The sequence below is a fragment of the Pseudomyrmex gracilis genome, unplaced genomic scaffold (genome assembly GCF_002006095.1).
Source record: "Pseudomyrmex gracilis isolate BER0280 unplaced genomic scaffold, ASM200609v1 scaffold_56, whole genome shotgun sequence".
Taxonomy (NCBI): domain Eukaryota; kingdom Metazoa; phylum Arthropoda; class Insecta; order Hymenoptera; family Formicidae; genus Pseudomyrmex; species Pseudomyrmex gracilis.
The window spans coordinates 631,803-647,711 of record NW_018020640.1 but is presented as its reverse complement, the minus strand read 5'-3'; the positions used below and the strand labels follow the sequence as shown (position 1 = coordinate 647,711).

Sequence of the window (15,909 nt, the reverse complement as noted above, 5' to 3'; positions counted from 1 at the left end):
ATTTCTCTCATCGGCAAACATATGCGGACAACGTACGGCAGATCGAGAGACTGGATTTGATGTTAGGACTCGATGCCGAGCTTTCTGTAGGTCTCCCGATCCACCGTGACGAGACGTCCCTCGACGCTCGAGCAATCGAGCTCGATGCAGTGCAGTCTGGCGCCCCACTCGCAGTGGCTCTGATCATCCAACCGGTAGTACTTGATCTGCAGACACGTGGACAGGTAACCGGAGCCCAGTACCCGCATGGCGATCGGCAGATCCTCCCGGTGGCCGCGCGCGCTCGCCGCTATGTCCTTCGTGCTGTGATAAGCGCTGTACGCGCACGCCGTGCCGTCTCTCGCGCGCTCGATTGCCTCCACCGGTTTTCCTCCAATACTCAGGGACCTAAAAGAGGGAGAGAAAGAGAGAGAGACAACAAGAGAGAATCGGCAAATTTTCAATAAGTATTTCGTACAACACGCACTCATAAGCGTTTTTTTTGTCACACACTTTACTTAAAAAATAACTTAAAAAAAAAATAATAATAATAATAACGTAGCGTAAGCTCAAGGTTACAGTTAGGAAAAGACAAAGGCACGAGAAATCGATTGGGTTTTGTGTCTATATTGCCAACGTTTGTTCTCAAGTGCACACTTTTAAATGCACGTCTTTGTAACGACGGGGAAAAGTTTGCTTATCGAACATCCTCGGGCTAACATTCCGATGACCCAATTCTTTTTTTTTTTCACGGCCGAGTCGTGTGTGGTTATTTGTTTATTTATTTTTAAAGAATCGTGCGTGTTAGTTTCTTATTCGATCGCGAAGCGAGTACCGCGACGAGTAAGTTTTCGAAACTCTCTCGGATCATCGGCAGAGCGCGAGTATATGTGTGTATATATGAGCGAGTTGACGTGTGAGTCGCTCATTGCGTGACGAGATAGATACGCGCCTATGCCGCGATGTAAGCGCGATATATAAAGTTGGGAAACTCTGCTTTTAGTCGCGAAGTGAAAATAGATGCGTGTTTTGTGCACGTGTCGCAATCACTGCCTCGTGCGCGAATCGCGCGCTCGTATTTTTTCTCACGCCTGGCTTAACGTCAAGATAAACGAATCGACGATTATTACGTACATACATATCCCAAAAGCAACAACATCTCTCTCCCGTAAGTCAATCCGCGCTTACTTCAAACGTACGATTAACGCGCTTAAAAATAGCGATTCATCACACGCGCGCAACACAAAAAGTTCAACAAAGTTCCACATATCCGTCTCGATAAATGCTCCGACGCATTTTTTCTCTCAGTCGCGACAAAGAAATTTCGCGATCGTTTTTTTTTTTTTTTTTTTTTTTTTTTTTTTTTTTTTTTTTTCAAACAAGCATCTTTTGTGATTTACACGAGTCTTTTCAAGCGGCGAAAACAAAAAGAAACGCGTTCTATAAAAAGTTGCGATTTAAAAAGAAACGTGAAAAATGACGAATCGACACACACACTGTTAATTTTTTTTGCTACCGGAAGATTAGCTCGACTTATTAATCGTTCGGCTTTTCGAGAAAGGTTCCTCGACTAACGTCACACGAGGAAAAAAACTCTGTAACGTCAGTCCGCTATCCTTGAATCCTGATCGCGGATCAAGTAGCGCTCTTTTAGGTCTTGCGTCAGAGAGAGTCTCGTCTTCGTCGTGTTATATTCTCGGTACACCACGCACTTTAATCCTTTATGGATCGACAGATTGATTTATCTTTAGAAACCGCGTGATGTCGATCTATATAGTTTCTTTTCGTTTTTCACGGACACGAGCGCTTCGACTTCGCATGTTTGGTCTTTATTTTTGGAGTTGTTTTACGAGAGACGGCGACGAGAAAGCGCGTGCAAATGACCTGTGTGCACACGCGACGTTGTGCGTATCGGTCGCGTGTATCGTGTTTTATCGTCCGGAAAGAACAAGCAGAAATCGAGTTTGCTATCTCGGATACCTGATCTGCTAAATCACATGAAAAGAAAAAAAAATGAGCGCGAGATAACGTGCGCGATGTGTCAGAATCTATGTGTTTCAACGCGCTCGTTGGGAAAACTGATATTTTCATACGCTTCTCGATCTGTTAAATAGCAAAACACCGCGCGACCGATAAGCTGAAACGTCAATTTCAATTTAAAAAAAAAATAGAATAAAAAAGGAATTAAAAAAATTAAACAACTTAAAAAAATATATAATAGAAGAGAAACTTAAAAATTTCAATTTTCTACACTAGTGACATGTTCGCAAAAAATGATAAGAAATTGAAGAGAACGGAAATAAGATTTATATGAGGAAAAAATTTCACGGAAGATGCGATGCGCGTTTTAGATGGAATTCAGAAAGAGATCGATGGATATTATATAAGACGGGAGATGTGCATCGCGTCTCCGGAAATGTTTTTTGCCATTAAAATTGCACGTGTGCAAGAAGCTGCATCTTGAAAAATAAAGAGATATATCCGTGCGCGCCGGTATTGCGCACCCGTAGTAACGCGTCGCGTCGCATTACTACGTGTTGGCGTTATCATTCGTAAAAAATGCAACGAAGCTGTCGTCGGGATCGAAAGCTTCGTCGAAGTTTGTTAGGTTTCGTGTCCCGCTTCAGAAAATGTTACGGGGGGAGGATGTGTGTGTGTATAACACGCGTCAATTATAACATAATTGACGGAAACAAGGACGGGGCAAACTTTTCAGCGACGCTGTGTGTGCATCGCTCGAAAGTTCGGAGTTAGCAATCGTCAGCGCCCCAGGATAAATAAATGTCACTCGCGAAGTCGGAATAAAAAAAAAAAAAAAACCCAAGAAAACAAAACAAAACTGTGACTAATAAGGCGAGACGAAAATTAATTCGTTATAATCCGCGCAGCGCGACGATACGCGAGCGTTTTTTTTTTACGCGCGCGTTCGCACGAGATGAGTAGACGAATTCCCTGGCTGATTATCGCGCGCCCGTGACTAAAATCGCGAAAAGCAGGCCGCCGCAAATAAGAGCGCATCGCGTGATTCGAGCTAATAATTCTGTAGGTCGAATGGGCGGCTGCTTAAAATTCCACGAGATTTCGGCGATAGCGCCGACAAAGAGAAAAGAAAGCCCGGGTTTCCACGAGCGAGCGCGCCGCCGGGACTTTCCGTTGTTCGACAAAAAAGAACAAAAAAAACCAAAAAAGTAAGGAAGGAAAACTGCTCTATTTCTGCCAAGTGGGTGCTGGTTACACGTGTTACCCACGCGAGCCTTCGTGACTCCTCGAAGATCGTTCGGACTTCCCTCTTTCGTGAGCGCGCGACGTCGTTGAATGGAATATTTATGCGCCTCGCGCGTTTATCTCTTCGAGGATTCCCGCGCGCGTTCGATTGCGAATTGAACGAGCGCGCGAATTCTCGCAATTGCTGCATCTGTCCGCTGTAAATCACCGTGTGGAGTATTACAAACGTTAAAACCGACATCGATAGGAGAGAAACAAAAAAAACAAATCTCGAGCTCATTCGCAATATCGGCTTTTCACATCGGAGTTTTATCGGAGCTCGACTTGTCACACGCCGACGAATGCGCAAATAAATGTCCGATTAAAAAAAAAAAAAGATTGCGAGCGATTACGCAAACGAGCGTCGGTTTCTTCTTTTGGAAAATTTAACCTTTGACATTTTTTTTGGAGAACTTCACAATAAATTGCTTTACGTGTACATTGATCGCGCCGCAATTACGCCGCACGCGATTATTACGAGCCCCCGCGAAATATTCATTTTCGAGACGTTTTCGCAACCGGCAAATAACATCTCAGTTTCTGATTCAATTCTCGTTTTACATGCGACAGGTATCCATTACGCGTCGGATCGCGCGCACGACAAGACTCATCCGTCATGTTTCACCGCGATAAAACAAATCCGAATTAATCGAGTTGATCTCGCGACACCCTCTTTTGCGACGTTCTCCCCGGCGCGTGTCCCATCGATCAGTCAAGCCGCGCGTCTTGGAAGCGTCGCGCGTCCCACGAACATCGTTGTTCAACAAATCACGATCGATTCTCTCGGAACGAGTTTTCGCGGGCAATAATATCGTCTGTTTTTTTTTGTTGCAGCTGCGTTTAAAAATGGATTGATGTAGTGCGCGAGCACTACACAGCACTTCCCAAATGTGGCATTCGCGACCAGCAGCGACACGTTGACGCGCTCGTTGTTCCAAAGTTTATAAGAGCGCGTGATATAAGCGCGAGGGTTGTTATCTCGCACGGGGAAAAACCCCGACGTATATAGACGCCGCAACATTCGCGTTCTGCATTAGAAACGACAAACGGATATTGCTCGTCGGTGTGTGTAAATCAAATCTGCTATTCGTTAACTGCGCGCCGACCTCCTCCCTGTCGTTTTATTCGATTTCACGTCCCAACTTCCACGAACCCAAACCTTGATCTCTCGACGTGTTCGCGTTATGTACGTCGTTTTGTTTGTTTATTTTTTTTTTTTTTTATTAAATACACATAGCGAGGTAAAACATTTTACAGGCGCGCGAGTTTGTTCTCGGTATTACAGCTAAGTCGGCATTATTATAGCGAGATGCTATATCTGTGTGTGTACGTATATACGCGCGGCAAGAAGTCATATAATCCTCCCGTCCCTGGAGCATAGAGAGACGGCATCAAAATTTATTGCCCAGCCTCAACTCCATTCTCGCGCTGAAGATGATCGTATAAATTTCTGATAAACTACGCTACTATTAGTCGAGCGTAAAATTTTCGCAATGCGGGGTTTATGGTTTCTCCTCGTCCCTCTCCCCCCCCGAAAAATATATCGCTTTCGTCGCTTATGTATACATTATTCTATACGTTCTTCGAGAATTATATGGTATATCGAATATTACATTTTGACGTTCAATATAAACTGTGAGCTATAGATTATACACACATTCTCTCGGCTCGTCATTAATTCAAGCTTCAAATTTTTATCGGACGCCTTTCCATCGCACGCGGTAGTCAAGCGTTTAGAAAAAAAATATATAAATTCTATCTAAAAAAAAAAAAAAGCGATTGAGTCAATAAATACAACGGAACTGAAAAAAAGATCCGTGGTAAAAATTCTGTCTGTCATTTCGAGAGGGTTAACATCACCGAAATCTCGCGCGGAGAACTCTCTAACACGGAGAACTCTCCCTCGTAAACAAAAACTTAAACAAAAACTTTCAATCTGTCTGTTGAGTCTATCTCGTTTCGGATATACATGTACACACATGTAAATTGCACGTTTACTGTACCCACTGCAGCAGTTGCGGCGGCTTGAAACTGATGTCGAGTCGGTAGGTCGCCTCGCAGCTCAGCTTGACCGTCTTCAGCTGTCGGAACCGGGCGGACGTTTCCATCTTGCAGTAGACCGGACCGGCACCCGGTTCCCTCCTGAGGGACAAAGTCACACGAAAATGCTGATCGGCCCCCATTTAGCCGCCGCTGAGATGCCCCATAATAATCGTTCCAAATTGCTCCGGAATGTTAATGCCCTGCGGAAAAAAAAAAAAAAAAAGAAGAGGAAGGGGACCGGTTGGTTCACGCGCTTAGTTCACGCTTAGTAACCAACCGGGATTCGATGCACTGTCGCGCGTATGTACGTACGTATACTACAGGTCTCGCCGTAAGAAGAGAGAAGGCAGTACAACCTGCGCCGCGGGCGTCGCGACGCTCACTGATTCGACGTTTCACGCTTGCACCCACCGACTTTCTTCCTTCTTCCTCGTTTCCACATCAACCATCGCACGTTCAAGTTTGTGTGTTCTTTTACCGGGGTTCTTTTTTTTCTTACATTCGCGCGTTATGCTACACAGTCGGACGGGGATGGGAGAAGATTGTTCGGGGAGATCTCTGGAACAAGGGTTATATATCAGAATATTAATTGAAAAAAAAAACACGAGTACATTGTATTATACGCGTATATTTGCAAATAATGGGCCACTATGTTTTTTTAATTTTTTTCACATACAAACAGTGAAAAGAGTAACCGCAAGATAGGTAAGGCGCGATGAATGAAAATTTCCTCTACGCGCGTGAAACTTGATTATCAGTTGCAACGTCACGGAAAGTATATTAGTGACATAAATCTTTTGATTATCGTGCGATATTTCATCATAAGCTGTTTACACACACAAAAGGATATAAATTAATCCAATTATTACGGCGCGAGAAAAGATGGATTTTCCGCACAAAAGACAATAAATTGAAACGCAGGGGGTGGAAAATTATTTTTTTTTTTTTTTCGCGCAAAATCGCGGAGCAACTCGCACGGGGAGGACATGACGACGGTGCGTGCTCGTTACTCTCGCGAATTAAAATAAAGCTCATAGAGGTTTTAATTGAGAAAAATGTGTTTCACCTGACGGCCTTGACCAAACGACTTAAATGCGAACAAAGATCGATTTGGCATGCAACTGAGAACAGTTTACGATCCGACCTCTGTCGGTAGCGACGCGTATAAAAGGGGAGAGAGAAATGGAGCTCGTATTCTTACAAATGTGCTAAGTAGATTTTAATTGCACACACGCGCACACATACACACACATATGTAATATAATACTATAATCGTTTAAACTTCTACACAAAAAGACGTAATTTGTTACGTAGTAATTTTGTTCGTTATCAACGTGCTAATCGTGCGCTGTAATAAACGCGATAAGTTAACTGTGTCAAGTCTATTATAAATCCACTTTTTTTTCGCGTGATTCTAAGAATCAATTAAAAGTAATGAGGGTAGTTTTTTTTTTTTTTTTTTTTTTTTTTTACAAAATAACGTATTTACAATATGTAATCCTAGATGAATCGCGTGATAATTTTTCGGGCGCGCGAGAATACAAATTACATATACAGAAGTAATTACAAAGAGATCGATACTCGAAAAAAAAAAAAAAATCAAATCGAGTTTCTGGTGTAAAATCTAACATTTTCTTTTCTTCTATTTTTTTCTTTTTTTTTTATTTCGCTTGCAATTGAACCTCATACAGGGATGTAAAACGTGCAAGTTGCATGTTTTAATTTGTCACTAAATATTTAATGCAACGTCTACTTTATCGGTTCGATTTACGCTACTCTAGGTCTCCATATGTCTCTCCAGTCGTGCGCAACATTCATAATTAAGTGCCGTCGTTCGATCTGTTGTTCGTACGGCTTGTTGCAATACGCGCTCAATGCCTGACCGACTTTGATAGTCTGGCCGACTTGCAGGCAGAATTGAAAGTCGCTAGGTGCTTCGAACAGCAGCACGATCGTGGATCCGAGTCTGAATTCGCCGAACAGCTCGCCTTTGGCAACGCGAGTGTTCAAATCCGCTTCCTTCCAACGCGTGCCTTCCGGCCACTGCATCTTATTGGTCACCAATTCCTTGTCGCGGTAAACTCTGATAGAACCGACGTTCGTCGCTCCGACCGCCGCGTAAGCCATGAAGCCACCTGACCATTCTCCGACGTAAACAACGCGCTCATTCAGGGAGAACAGATTGAAAACATGTTTGAGCACCTTCGGATGGACGCTCAGCAATTTTCCTGAGGGAAACGCAACGCTCAATTAAAGAAGACGAAAAAAATAAAAAATAAAAAAACTATTAACCCACAACTATAGTTTCAAAATTGAGACGCACCTGGGAAATGTCGTCGGAAGTTTATGTGCCAATCGGTAGGACTGTGAAATCGATGGTAATCACCAGGTGCCAAGTAAACAACCAACTGATACAATCTGTTTTTTGGATTTTTTAAAAGTGAATTAACGTAGTCATCTTTTTCTTCTGTTTCTTTCAAGGAATGACCGTTCAAATCACCAAGAAATTGTCTGAGATCGTAAGTCGCTCCTTTTACCTGCTCCACTCGGCAAGACATCACCGGCCCAAAATAAAGAATCTCGCCATCTGCAGGCGAAATCTACAAAAATGACATGTTAATTTCATACATCAAGATTGAGTTAAAAAAAATCATTACAATCCTAAAGAAATATCTACCAAACTTGTATGTTTCGAGATAGGTCTCGCATTGTTCTTGAGTGTTCTCACGAAAAATTCCATCAGATTCGGAAACGCGGATAAATCCAGTTCTATCTCGTCCAGATTGGCGTTAAACAAGTTGGCGTAAAATTTGTAAAGCGCTGGTCTCAGATTTTCCGGCAAGTTGATGCTGGTCAACCAGCCCCATATTCTGCTGGTTACTCTCAGTGGCAGGCAACAATAGCACGTAGCCTGAAAACAAAATTAATTCATTACTATCTGTCGCGTAAATCTCGAAGCGATATATATAATTTCGGAATTAATGTTAATTACCACGACATCGTTAATTAATTCCGGCTTGTCGTCTACGTCGATGGAATATCCGTGCTCGTGCAGGTAGTTCCACTGTGTTCCGGCGACTACCGACAATCCAATTCCGGTCGGTAGAATAATTCGCCATTTTCGACCGGGAGTTTTTGCGCGAGTTGTCTGAGCGATCGATGTACATCTTCTGATGAAACTTGCGGACGATCTCGGTGTTATTTTCAGTGAGGTGTTGCAATATTGGCATCCCCTGGAAGAAATGTTAGGACCTCGCAAAGGTTATGTCACGGTAAATATTAAGTTTATTCTTTCAATTGATCGAATATTACAATGAAACATACCTGACGAGGTGACGCAGCTTCCACATTGTCAAAACGTCTATCACGATATCTTATCACTCAGCAAGTATATGTATATGTAAATTACACGACACTAAACGTCAATGGAGTTTGAAACCAGCTGTGTGTACACACAACATTTAAATACGCGCGCGTTTTTCAAACTCAAATTACTGTTCTGTAAAAATTTGATTTATTATCCGATTCCATATTTTTGTAAAAAAATTTCGATAAAAATTAAGTAGATTTTGTTTATCGCGCGTGCGACATTCGGTCTCAAAACCGAATAAATAACCTACAAATCGATGAGAAAAAGTTGCGCTCAAAAATTGTGTGGACATGTATTTTGAACAAACAACAGAACGCTCTGTAAAACCTTTGCGTCATATTTCTTTATGTGTGTGTGTGTGTGTGTGTGCGTATCACCTGTAACGTTCTTAATTACACGTACGCGTGTTGGCGAGTGCGCCCGCGCCGGAAAGGGTTAAGGAACGCGACATGCATTGACGTACCAATACGCGCGCACGTGTGAACGAACACACTTGTCTACCTGCGTGTGTGTCGCACACGTGCACGACAACCGTGCGTATACGTGTCTCACGCGACACCGATCGTCACTGACAGGAGCGCACACACTAGGAGGCAGGGCCGCGATAACAGGTGGCTCCGCGTCGCGGCAGGTGGATCGTCGCTGGCTCGGATTTTTTTTTGTGCTACACCGACCGCGGGTGCTCGTTCGCGTTCCCGTTTCAGTTTCCATTGTTTTTCCGTCTCCAGGTTTTCTGTTCCGCTTGCTCGTTCGTCCGCGAACGCAGAAGACGCATTGTGACCCGAGGCATTGTTGTCCCCGGGTCGATCAGCGGTGATTGTTCGACGACGCTGTCACCGCCGAGGCGCGCGATGTACGTGACGACAACGCAACGCTGTTCCAGAACGGGACCGTGAAGCGCGCACAACGTACGTCGGCGCCGAGGAAAAGCACGAGAGTAAGAAGAGTTACGCGAGAAATCAAACAGGCACCAGCCTCGGACGCATGAAAGGTCGCGGTTGCGGCAAGATCAAGAGCGAGACAATGCCGCCGTCCTCGCACACGAACTGGACGAGGCCGTTGCTCAAAGGTGAGCAGAGCACGCAGATGCAAATTGCGAAACAGCATCAACAACAGCAACAGCAGCAACAGCAGCAGCAGCAGCAGCAGTCGATGCCAACGTCACCGATAGCAACAGCAGCCACGACAACCTCCTCGACAGCTGTTGGGACCGGAACCGGAGCGCAGAATCAAAACATTATAGAACATCCCGCAACACCGCTCGACAAGAGAATTAAAGTAGTTCTAGTGGGCGACGGAGCGGTCGGAAAAACCAGTCTGGTTGTTTCTTATTCCACCAACGGCTTCCCAGGGGAATATGTACCAACTGCATTTGACAATTACAACGGTATGAAAGCTTGAATCGCATATAAGATATAAACGCTGTATTAATACGCTGATTGATGTTTTTTCAGTGGTCGTTAATGTCGACGGGCAGCCGCTGAATGTCCAGCTGTGCGATACAGCAGGACAGGACGACTTCGATCCCCTGAGGTCACTATGCTATCCTGAAACGGATGTGTTCCTAGTTTGCTTCAGTGTTGTGTGTCCTTCGTCTTATCACAGTGTGTCTTCCAGATGGATTAACGAAGTGAGAAAATATTGCCCCAATGCTCCAATCATTTTGGTACGTTCTGTGTTCAAAAAAGTTTACGAAAGAGTAAAATAAATTGTATCTGATCTTTTAAAAAGAACGCGGGAGAGAAAATTTTCTCTAGCAGACAGAATAAATTACTGTAATATATTCAATAAAATTAATTAATTGTATTATATTTAATAAAATTGCCGCAATATGTATATTCAATAAAATGCACTGATTGTATAAATTTTCTTTCTAACTTAGGTAGGAACGAAAAGCGACTTGAGATCGGACGTACGTTTGATGTTGCAACTGGCGAGATACGGCCAGGCGCCGATCACCACTATCCAGGGTCATCAGTTAGCGCAGAGGCTAGGCGCCGTTAATTATGTGGAGACGTCCGCGTTAACGCAACACGACCTTAAAGAGGCCTTCGATCAGGCGATAGTTAGTGCCCTCAATACGCGACGCGGAGGCGCCAGTTTGCTTCATCGGCGTAGGAAGCCGCCCCCGTTGTGGCGTAGATGGTTGTGTTGCTGGGAACAGTCGTCATCAAGCGAGACCTAAACAATACTAATTATATAACTAAATAGACTTATATACACTTCTTTAGAATCCCTCTGTGATCACAGGCACAGTCGTTCATCTGTCTCTGTCAGAATCTTGTAGCTATTCTCATTGAGAAATATTATCTCGGATGTGTGTAAGTAGAAAAAGAGAAAGATAAAAGAGAGCAGCTATATATACATATGTACATATATATTAAGTATACTTTGTTATTTAGAAACTTAAAAAGCGATAAACACTTTACACACACACACACACATACGATTTTGCGCATTGCTCCGACATAAATCAATTCGTTGTGAATCGTCAAATGGTTTTTATATACGTTTTATGTGTTTTTGCAAAACCGTGTAACGTAAACTGCCTGCGAACAACGCCAAGATAAGATATGTTAGTTAGGAAACCACATAGTGCCAGAGATAAAAATGTCTGAAAATCGTAAAAACAAAAAAAAAAAAAAAAACAAAAAAAAAACGAGCGACTTGTACTTGAGATTTGCTCAGTACAAAATCGTATCATGCTCGTTTTTACGATACACGCACATATTGAGCAGAGCTGCTGTTAGTTGAAATAATAATACGATTCTGACAGACGGAAGCGAGCGAGTGCCGTCCTCGTAAAAACAAAAAAAAAAAAAATTCCTGAGGCCCGTCATGCGGGTAATAATTTATTGTAATATTACTCGTGTATTAATCGTTTATTTTTGTTACTAGCATAGTGATTGGCCACTCGTTGGTTGTGATTTTCGTCTATAATCTTCGTTTGTTGCGGTATATATAAATACATTGGTTCCCACGCCCCCCTTCCTTTTTCTTAAACTCCCTCGCTGTCGCGAGTTTATTCGGTCCTTTTCGCCGCGGATCGTATCGCGGCGCGGTATGATTGTACACGTAACGATTGTATATTTTTTACTTGTTGCGTACATATATATATATATATATAAATATATATATACATATATATTTATTTTTTAATATCTTTGATATATATATATATATTATATATACATCGGTATGTTAGCTATAGAGTAAAACAAGTAGCTTTAATATCCCGCCACACTTTTGCAGATCGACAACTGTAAAACATGTCACGTATATAAAAAAAAAAAAAAAAATTTATAATAGCATAATAATGTAACAAGCGACGCTGGTAACGGAGCAATGATAATATTTCGTAAAAAAGAAAAAAAAAATTTTATTACACGATGAGAGAAATATGATGCGGTAAACGTTTCTACTTGAGCGATATCAATATTATATATATATAACGATAGATTTGCTACATAGATGGATTATTATATATCGAATACACACACAATAATTAGCCGAAACGAGAGATGCAACCGAGAGATACACCGAACAACAAGATATACTCGCGGCAATTCATACTCAAAGTTGTTAGGAGATAAAGTTGCTGTGATCTTATTTGAAACTCATATAGTTTCCGGAGATTTTTTACTGCGCGCGTTGTACACATAATAATATGTATAATAATTTATATATTGTATAACGAAAAAAAAAAAAAAATACAAGACTGCAGAGTTAAGAAGAAAAAATTCAAAATTGTTCCGCACAATATCTCATACAGGCTTTGTTTAGGCTGCTAAAATATTTCATATAATCTCTGTTTCTCCATCTTGTACACACACGTGGCGCGTCAAAAATAAATTATAAAAATATTTATTAATCGAATAAAAATGGAAATTGTGTGTTTTTTTTTTCATCTTTCCTAGAAATCGGCGCGATAATATTTTGTTTAACAACTGTGAGATTGTGTAAAAATAGTCGTGCAGAATGTAAACGAAAGTGATCGGTTCAACAAAAATCAAACTCGACCTTCAATTTGACTCAACAACCGGTCTCACACCCGTTTTTTAACCCGATCTCCGATTATTGTTAAGTCTCTGTAAATATTATTAGAAATATAAAAATATACGTCAATGACAAACAGTAATCGCAAAACTTGCTGAGTTCTGCCGAACGCAGCCAATGACTGTTTCTCCTGGCGAATGTGGTGAACACAATGGCGAGTCGAGCGATCGGCGGCAGCGGGACGGTGAACACGCCGAAACAATTGTACAAGTATTTATTGCGCGAGTGCGAAAAACTGCCCAAACACACGCAGCAATTTTACAAGCATTCTATTAAACAAGTACGTGAAAGTTAATGTTTTTTTTTTTTTTATCGCGTCATCTCTTCCAACGATCACATCAATAGACATAACCCTTGTTTTACACATTGTACGAACCATGTGCCGGATCTTAAAAAGGATATAACGAAAAACATATAATTCTATATGGAACATTAAAATTAGAAACATTTAAGTTACTGGTCCTATAGTCAATTATACTCTAAAATAAAATTTTTGTGTATATAAAAAATACATATAACTCTTGTTTTATTATTTCTATTAAACTGTTTTTATTTAAAAAATTCTAAAATTTTACTAAATACACGACTTATTATTTGTACAGAGCTTCAAGCAACATGCTTCAGAGCCTGATGAAGAACGTGTGCAGCAGATCATGGAACGAGCACTATTAGATGCCAAGTGGGTGATACAGAAGGTACCTTTTTACCATCAACTTACATATGAGAAGCAGCAATTTAACGTTACGTGTTTATGTGAACGATAATGTGTTACTTATTTTTTTTGTTTCTCTCACAGTACAAACAACCAGATGGTACTTCAGCAACAAAACATCCAGAGGAGTAGTGACAATACAAGATTATACTTTTCATATTTGTCATAATGTCGGATAAACAGATGAGGTTCGAACAGATTGCTAGTGAGAGCACCAATTGCAGCGCCTCGCAATTTTGGAGAGCTATCGCAATCTGGATGAGAAATCCTCACACTGTGAATCGTAGAATCTTAGCATCTCAGGAAGTATTAGCTGTTGAAATCAGTTGTGATCTCGTAGACATTTTCCGACGCGTCGAGGAGTCCCGAGCTCGGCTGAGCGAGCTTCATCGTGACATATCCGCGGAAAAAGAAAATTACTTAAGTTATTTAGCAGATACATTAAATATTGCAGAATTTACACGTTGCCAGCCAGTCGAACGCACAGATTCAATTGTGACGTCGAGCAGTGATAAATGTTATTTGCTCGTGAAGAAATTGCTGCCTCGCAACACGCAGATGTTCTCATCCACTCTGGAGTTTCTGTTCATCGACAAGAAGTCCGCCAATGTTGTTAGTTTTTGTCACAAACCTATTGTTCAAGACAAACAGTCTTTGGGTCCGGACGTGGTCTACGGTATACAGCATCGCGAGTACAACTCCACAAGTATAAATATTTACGAATCAAACTGGAAAAGCGACAGCGGATGTTGCGACTGGTTGAGATTCAAGTTTTTCCCGCGTCTGATAAAGTGGATGAAAAATGAGAACAACACGATGGTCGATGGTCCGCGAATTAACTCTCTCGGTCTTGTTTCCGTTGAGAAATACACTTCGTTGTACAATCAGATGAAACGAAAATACGGCGAAGCAATGGTAAAGATTTGGCCGGAAAACACGGATCCGATGAAATTCGTTTACGAGGACGTCGCGATCGCGACTTACTTGCTTCTGTTGTGGGAGAAGGAGAGGCTGGAAAAGGATACGCGGGATTTGCAGTCGTTTGTCGATCTCGGTTGCGGAAATGGTCTTCTCGTTCACATTTTGTCCAGTGAGGGTCACAGAGGAACGGGAATCGACTTGCGCAGTCGTACGATCTGGAATTTGTTCCCGGAAAGCACTCGCTTGCAAGTACGTTGCTTCAAAAACTTAGAGAGAAAAAAACACAAATTATTTGTATTTTCACAAAAAATTTATAATTCTAACAATTTGTTCTCGTTAATCTTTACTTTAGGTAAGCACGATTGTTCCGTCTTGGGACACCGTTTTTCCGGGAGTGGATTGGATTATTGGGAATCATTCGGACGAGCTCACTCCGTGGATTCCTGTGATCGCTGCGCGCAGTTCCTACGACTGTCGATTCTTCCTGTTGCCGTGTTGCGCCTACGAGTTTGACGGCAAAAAATATCGGCGCAACAACGCTGCCGAGAGCCAATATTCCGAGTACATGTCTTACATTAGAAACGTATGCGACGACTGCGGTTTTCTCACGTTGACCGACAGATTGCGAATTCCGTCGACCAAGCGAATCTGTTTCGTCGGGTGGGAGAGAACGTACGCGAAGGAAGACATCTCGAAGCTGGACGCCAATATTCAGCGCGTTATAAACGCGAGATCGACCACGTCTCAGAAATCGATTGTTACTAAGAACGAAAATACGAACGAAAACGGCAATTCGTGGTCCGCGAGTTTCAAGCCAAGAAGTACGACAGAACGAACGCGAAATTGCACGCAGCTAGACAGAAAATTAGTTCTCGAGATAGTCAACATCGTCGCTACGCATCTCTTGGGTGAGGATCGTAGGATACCGCTCGAGTGGAGATCCGGTGAAACGTGGAACGCCGGCGGTCAAGTAGAAATCAGCGAGCTGGTGAAGCTGATAGCGCCCGAGATGTTGCAGCATCTGCGAAAAGAGTGCGGCGGATTGCAAACTTTACTGAAGAATCACAGTCACATCTTTTGCGTCGCTCAGGGAAAAGTGCAGCTTAGAATTCCCGGTGCCGGTGACAACGCACGAAAGAAGAAATCGAAGAGAAGAAAGATTAACGACACACCCTTGAGAAAAGTGAAACCTTGTTGGTTTTACAAAAATCATCCTGACGGTTGTCCCGCTCGTGAAATCGATTGCAACTTTCAGCACTGAGTTCTCCGTGTGCTTGTTATTTTACGTTTGTATAAATTTTGTATAAATATTATGTATATACATATGTACACATTGTTTTATAAAAGAAGAAAATGTCTGTTGTGTACATATCGATGCTGGAATAAACACTTTGCTCGTAACAAATTTCTGGATTATTTATAATAAAATCCATCTGTCTAATCGACGGCGTGTGTCAGAGGAAACAAAATATTAAACGATATTAAATTTTCATCTAAACGTACGGTCGAGCAATCGCGTCTTACCGGTATTTACTTTTATGTTACCTTACCCGTGCTAGGGACA

At 42.1% G+C, this 15,909-nt stretch overlaps 5 protein-coding genes across 7 annotated transcripts; 3 read left to right on the top strand and 2 right to left on the bottom strand.

Annotated features, from left to right (window-relative positions):
- Positions 1–46: 46 nt before the first annotated feature.
- Positions 47–5,688, bottom strand: LOC109853909 (CB1 cannabinoid receptor-interacting protein 1-like). 2 transcript variants are annotated; one of them, XM_020426476.1, is made up of 3 exons: positions 5,599–5,688; positions 5,251–5,486; positions 47–387 (listed from the first exon to the last, which is right to left on the bottom strand). In XM_020426476.1, the coding sequence occupies exons 2-3, from the start codon at positions 5,424–5,426 to the stop codon at positions 63–65; spliced, it is 501 nt and encodes a 166-aa protein (XP_020282065.1). In that variant the 5' UTR covers positions 5,427–5,486; positions 5,599–5,688; the 3' UTR covers positions 47–62. The 2 variants fall into 2 exon arrangements, with proteins under 2 accessions (XP_020282065.1, XP_020282066.1); XM_020426477.1 differs by having other exon boundaries at positions 5,564–5,651.
- Positions 5,689–5,801: 113 nt separating this feature from the next.
- LOC109853908 (ras-related C3 botulinum toxin substrate 1-like) lies at positions 5,802–11,957 on the top strand. 2 transcript variants are annotated; one of them, XM_020426475.1, is made up of 4 exons: positions 5,802–5,855; positions 9,385–10,043; positions 10,111–10,322; positions 10,539–11,957. In XM_020426475.1, the coding sequence occupies exons 2-4, from the start codon at positions 9,641–9,643 to the stop codon at positions 10,839–10,841; spliced, it is 918 nt and encodes a 305-aa protein (XP_020282064.1). In that variant the 5' UTR covers positions 5,802–5,855; positions 9,385–9,640; the 3' UTR covers positions 10,842–11,957. The 2 variants fall into 2 exon arrangements, with proteins under 2 accessions (XP_020282064.1, XP_020282063.1); XM_020426474.1 differs by lacking the exon at positions 5,802–5,855 and having other exon boundaries at positions 9,316–10,043.
- On the bottom strand, positions 6,179–9,202 carry LOC109853907 (phosphatidylserine decarboxylase proenzyme, mitochondrial). The gene is made up of 5 exons (XM_020426472.1): positions 8,611–9,202; positions 8,279–8,519; positions 7,964–8,197; positions 7,610–7,886; positions 6,179–7,514 (listed from the first exon to the last, which is right to left on the bottom strand). Exons 1-5 carry the CDS (start codon positions 8,634–8,636, stop codon positions 7,054–7,056), a joined length of 1,239 nt encoding a protein of 412 aa, XP_020282061.1. The 5' UTR covers positions 8,637–9,202; the 3' UTR covers positions 6,179–7,053.
- A 94-nt stretch (positions 11,958–12,051) lies between the features above and the next one.
- On the top strand, positions 12,052–13,599 carry LOC109853910 (LYR motif-containing protein 9-like). Its single transcript, XM_020426478.1, has 3 exons — positions 12,052–12,992; positions 13,315–13,407; positions 13,509–13,599. The coding sequence occupies exons 1-3, from the start codon at positions 12,864–12,866 to the stop codon at positions 13,554–13,556; spliced, it is 270 nt and encodes an 89-aa protein (XP_020282067.1). The 5' UTR covers positions 12,052–12,863; the 3' UTR covers positions 13,557–13,599.
- LOC109853906 (probable tRNA (uracil-O(2)-)-methyltransferase) lies at positions 13,578–15,737 on the top strand. The gene is made up of 2 exons (XM_020426471.1): positions 13,578–14,594; positions 14,698–15,737. The coding sequence occupies exons 1-2, from the start codon at positions 13,593–13,595 to the stop codon at positions 15,604–15,606; spliced, it is 1,911 nt and encodes a 636-aa protein (XP_020282060.1). The 5' UTR covers positions 13,578–13,592; the 3' UTR covers positions 15,607–15,737.
- The last annotated feature ends 172 nt before the right edge of the window (positions 15,738–15,909 follow it).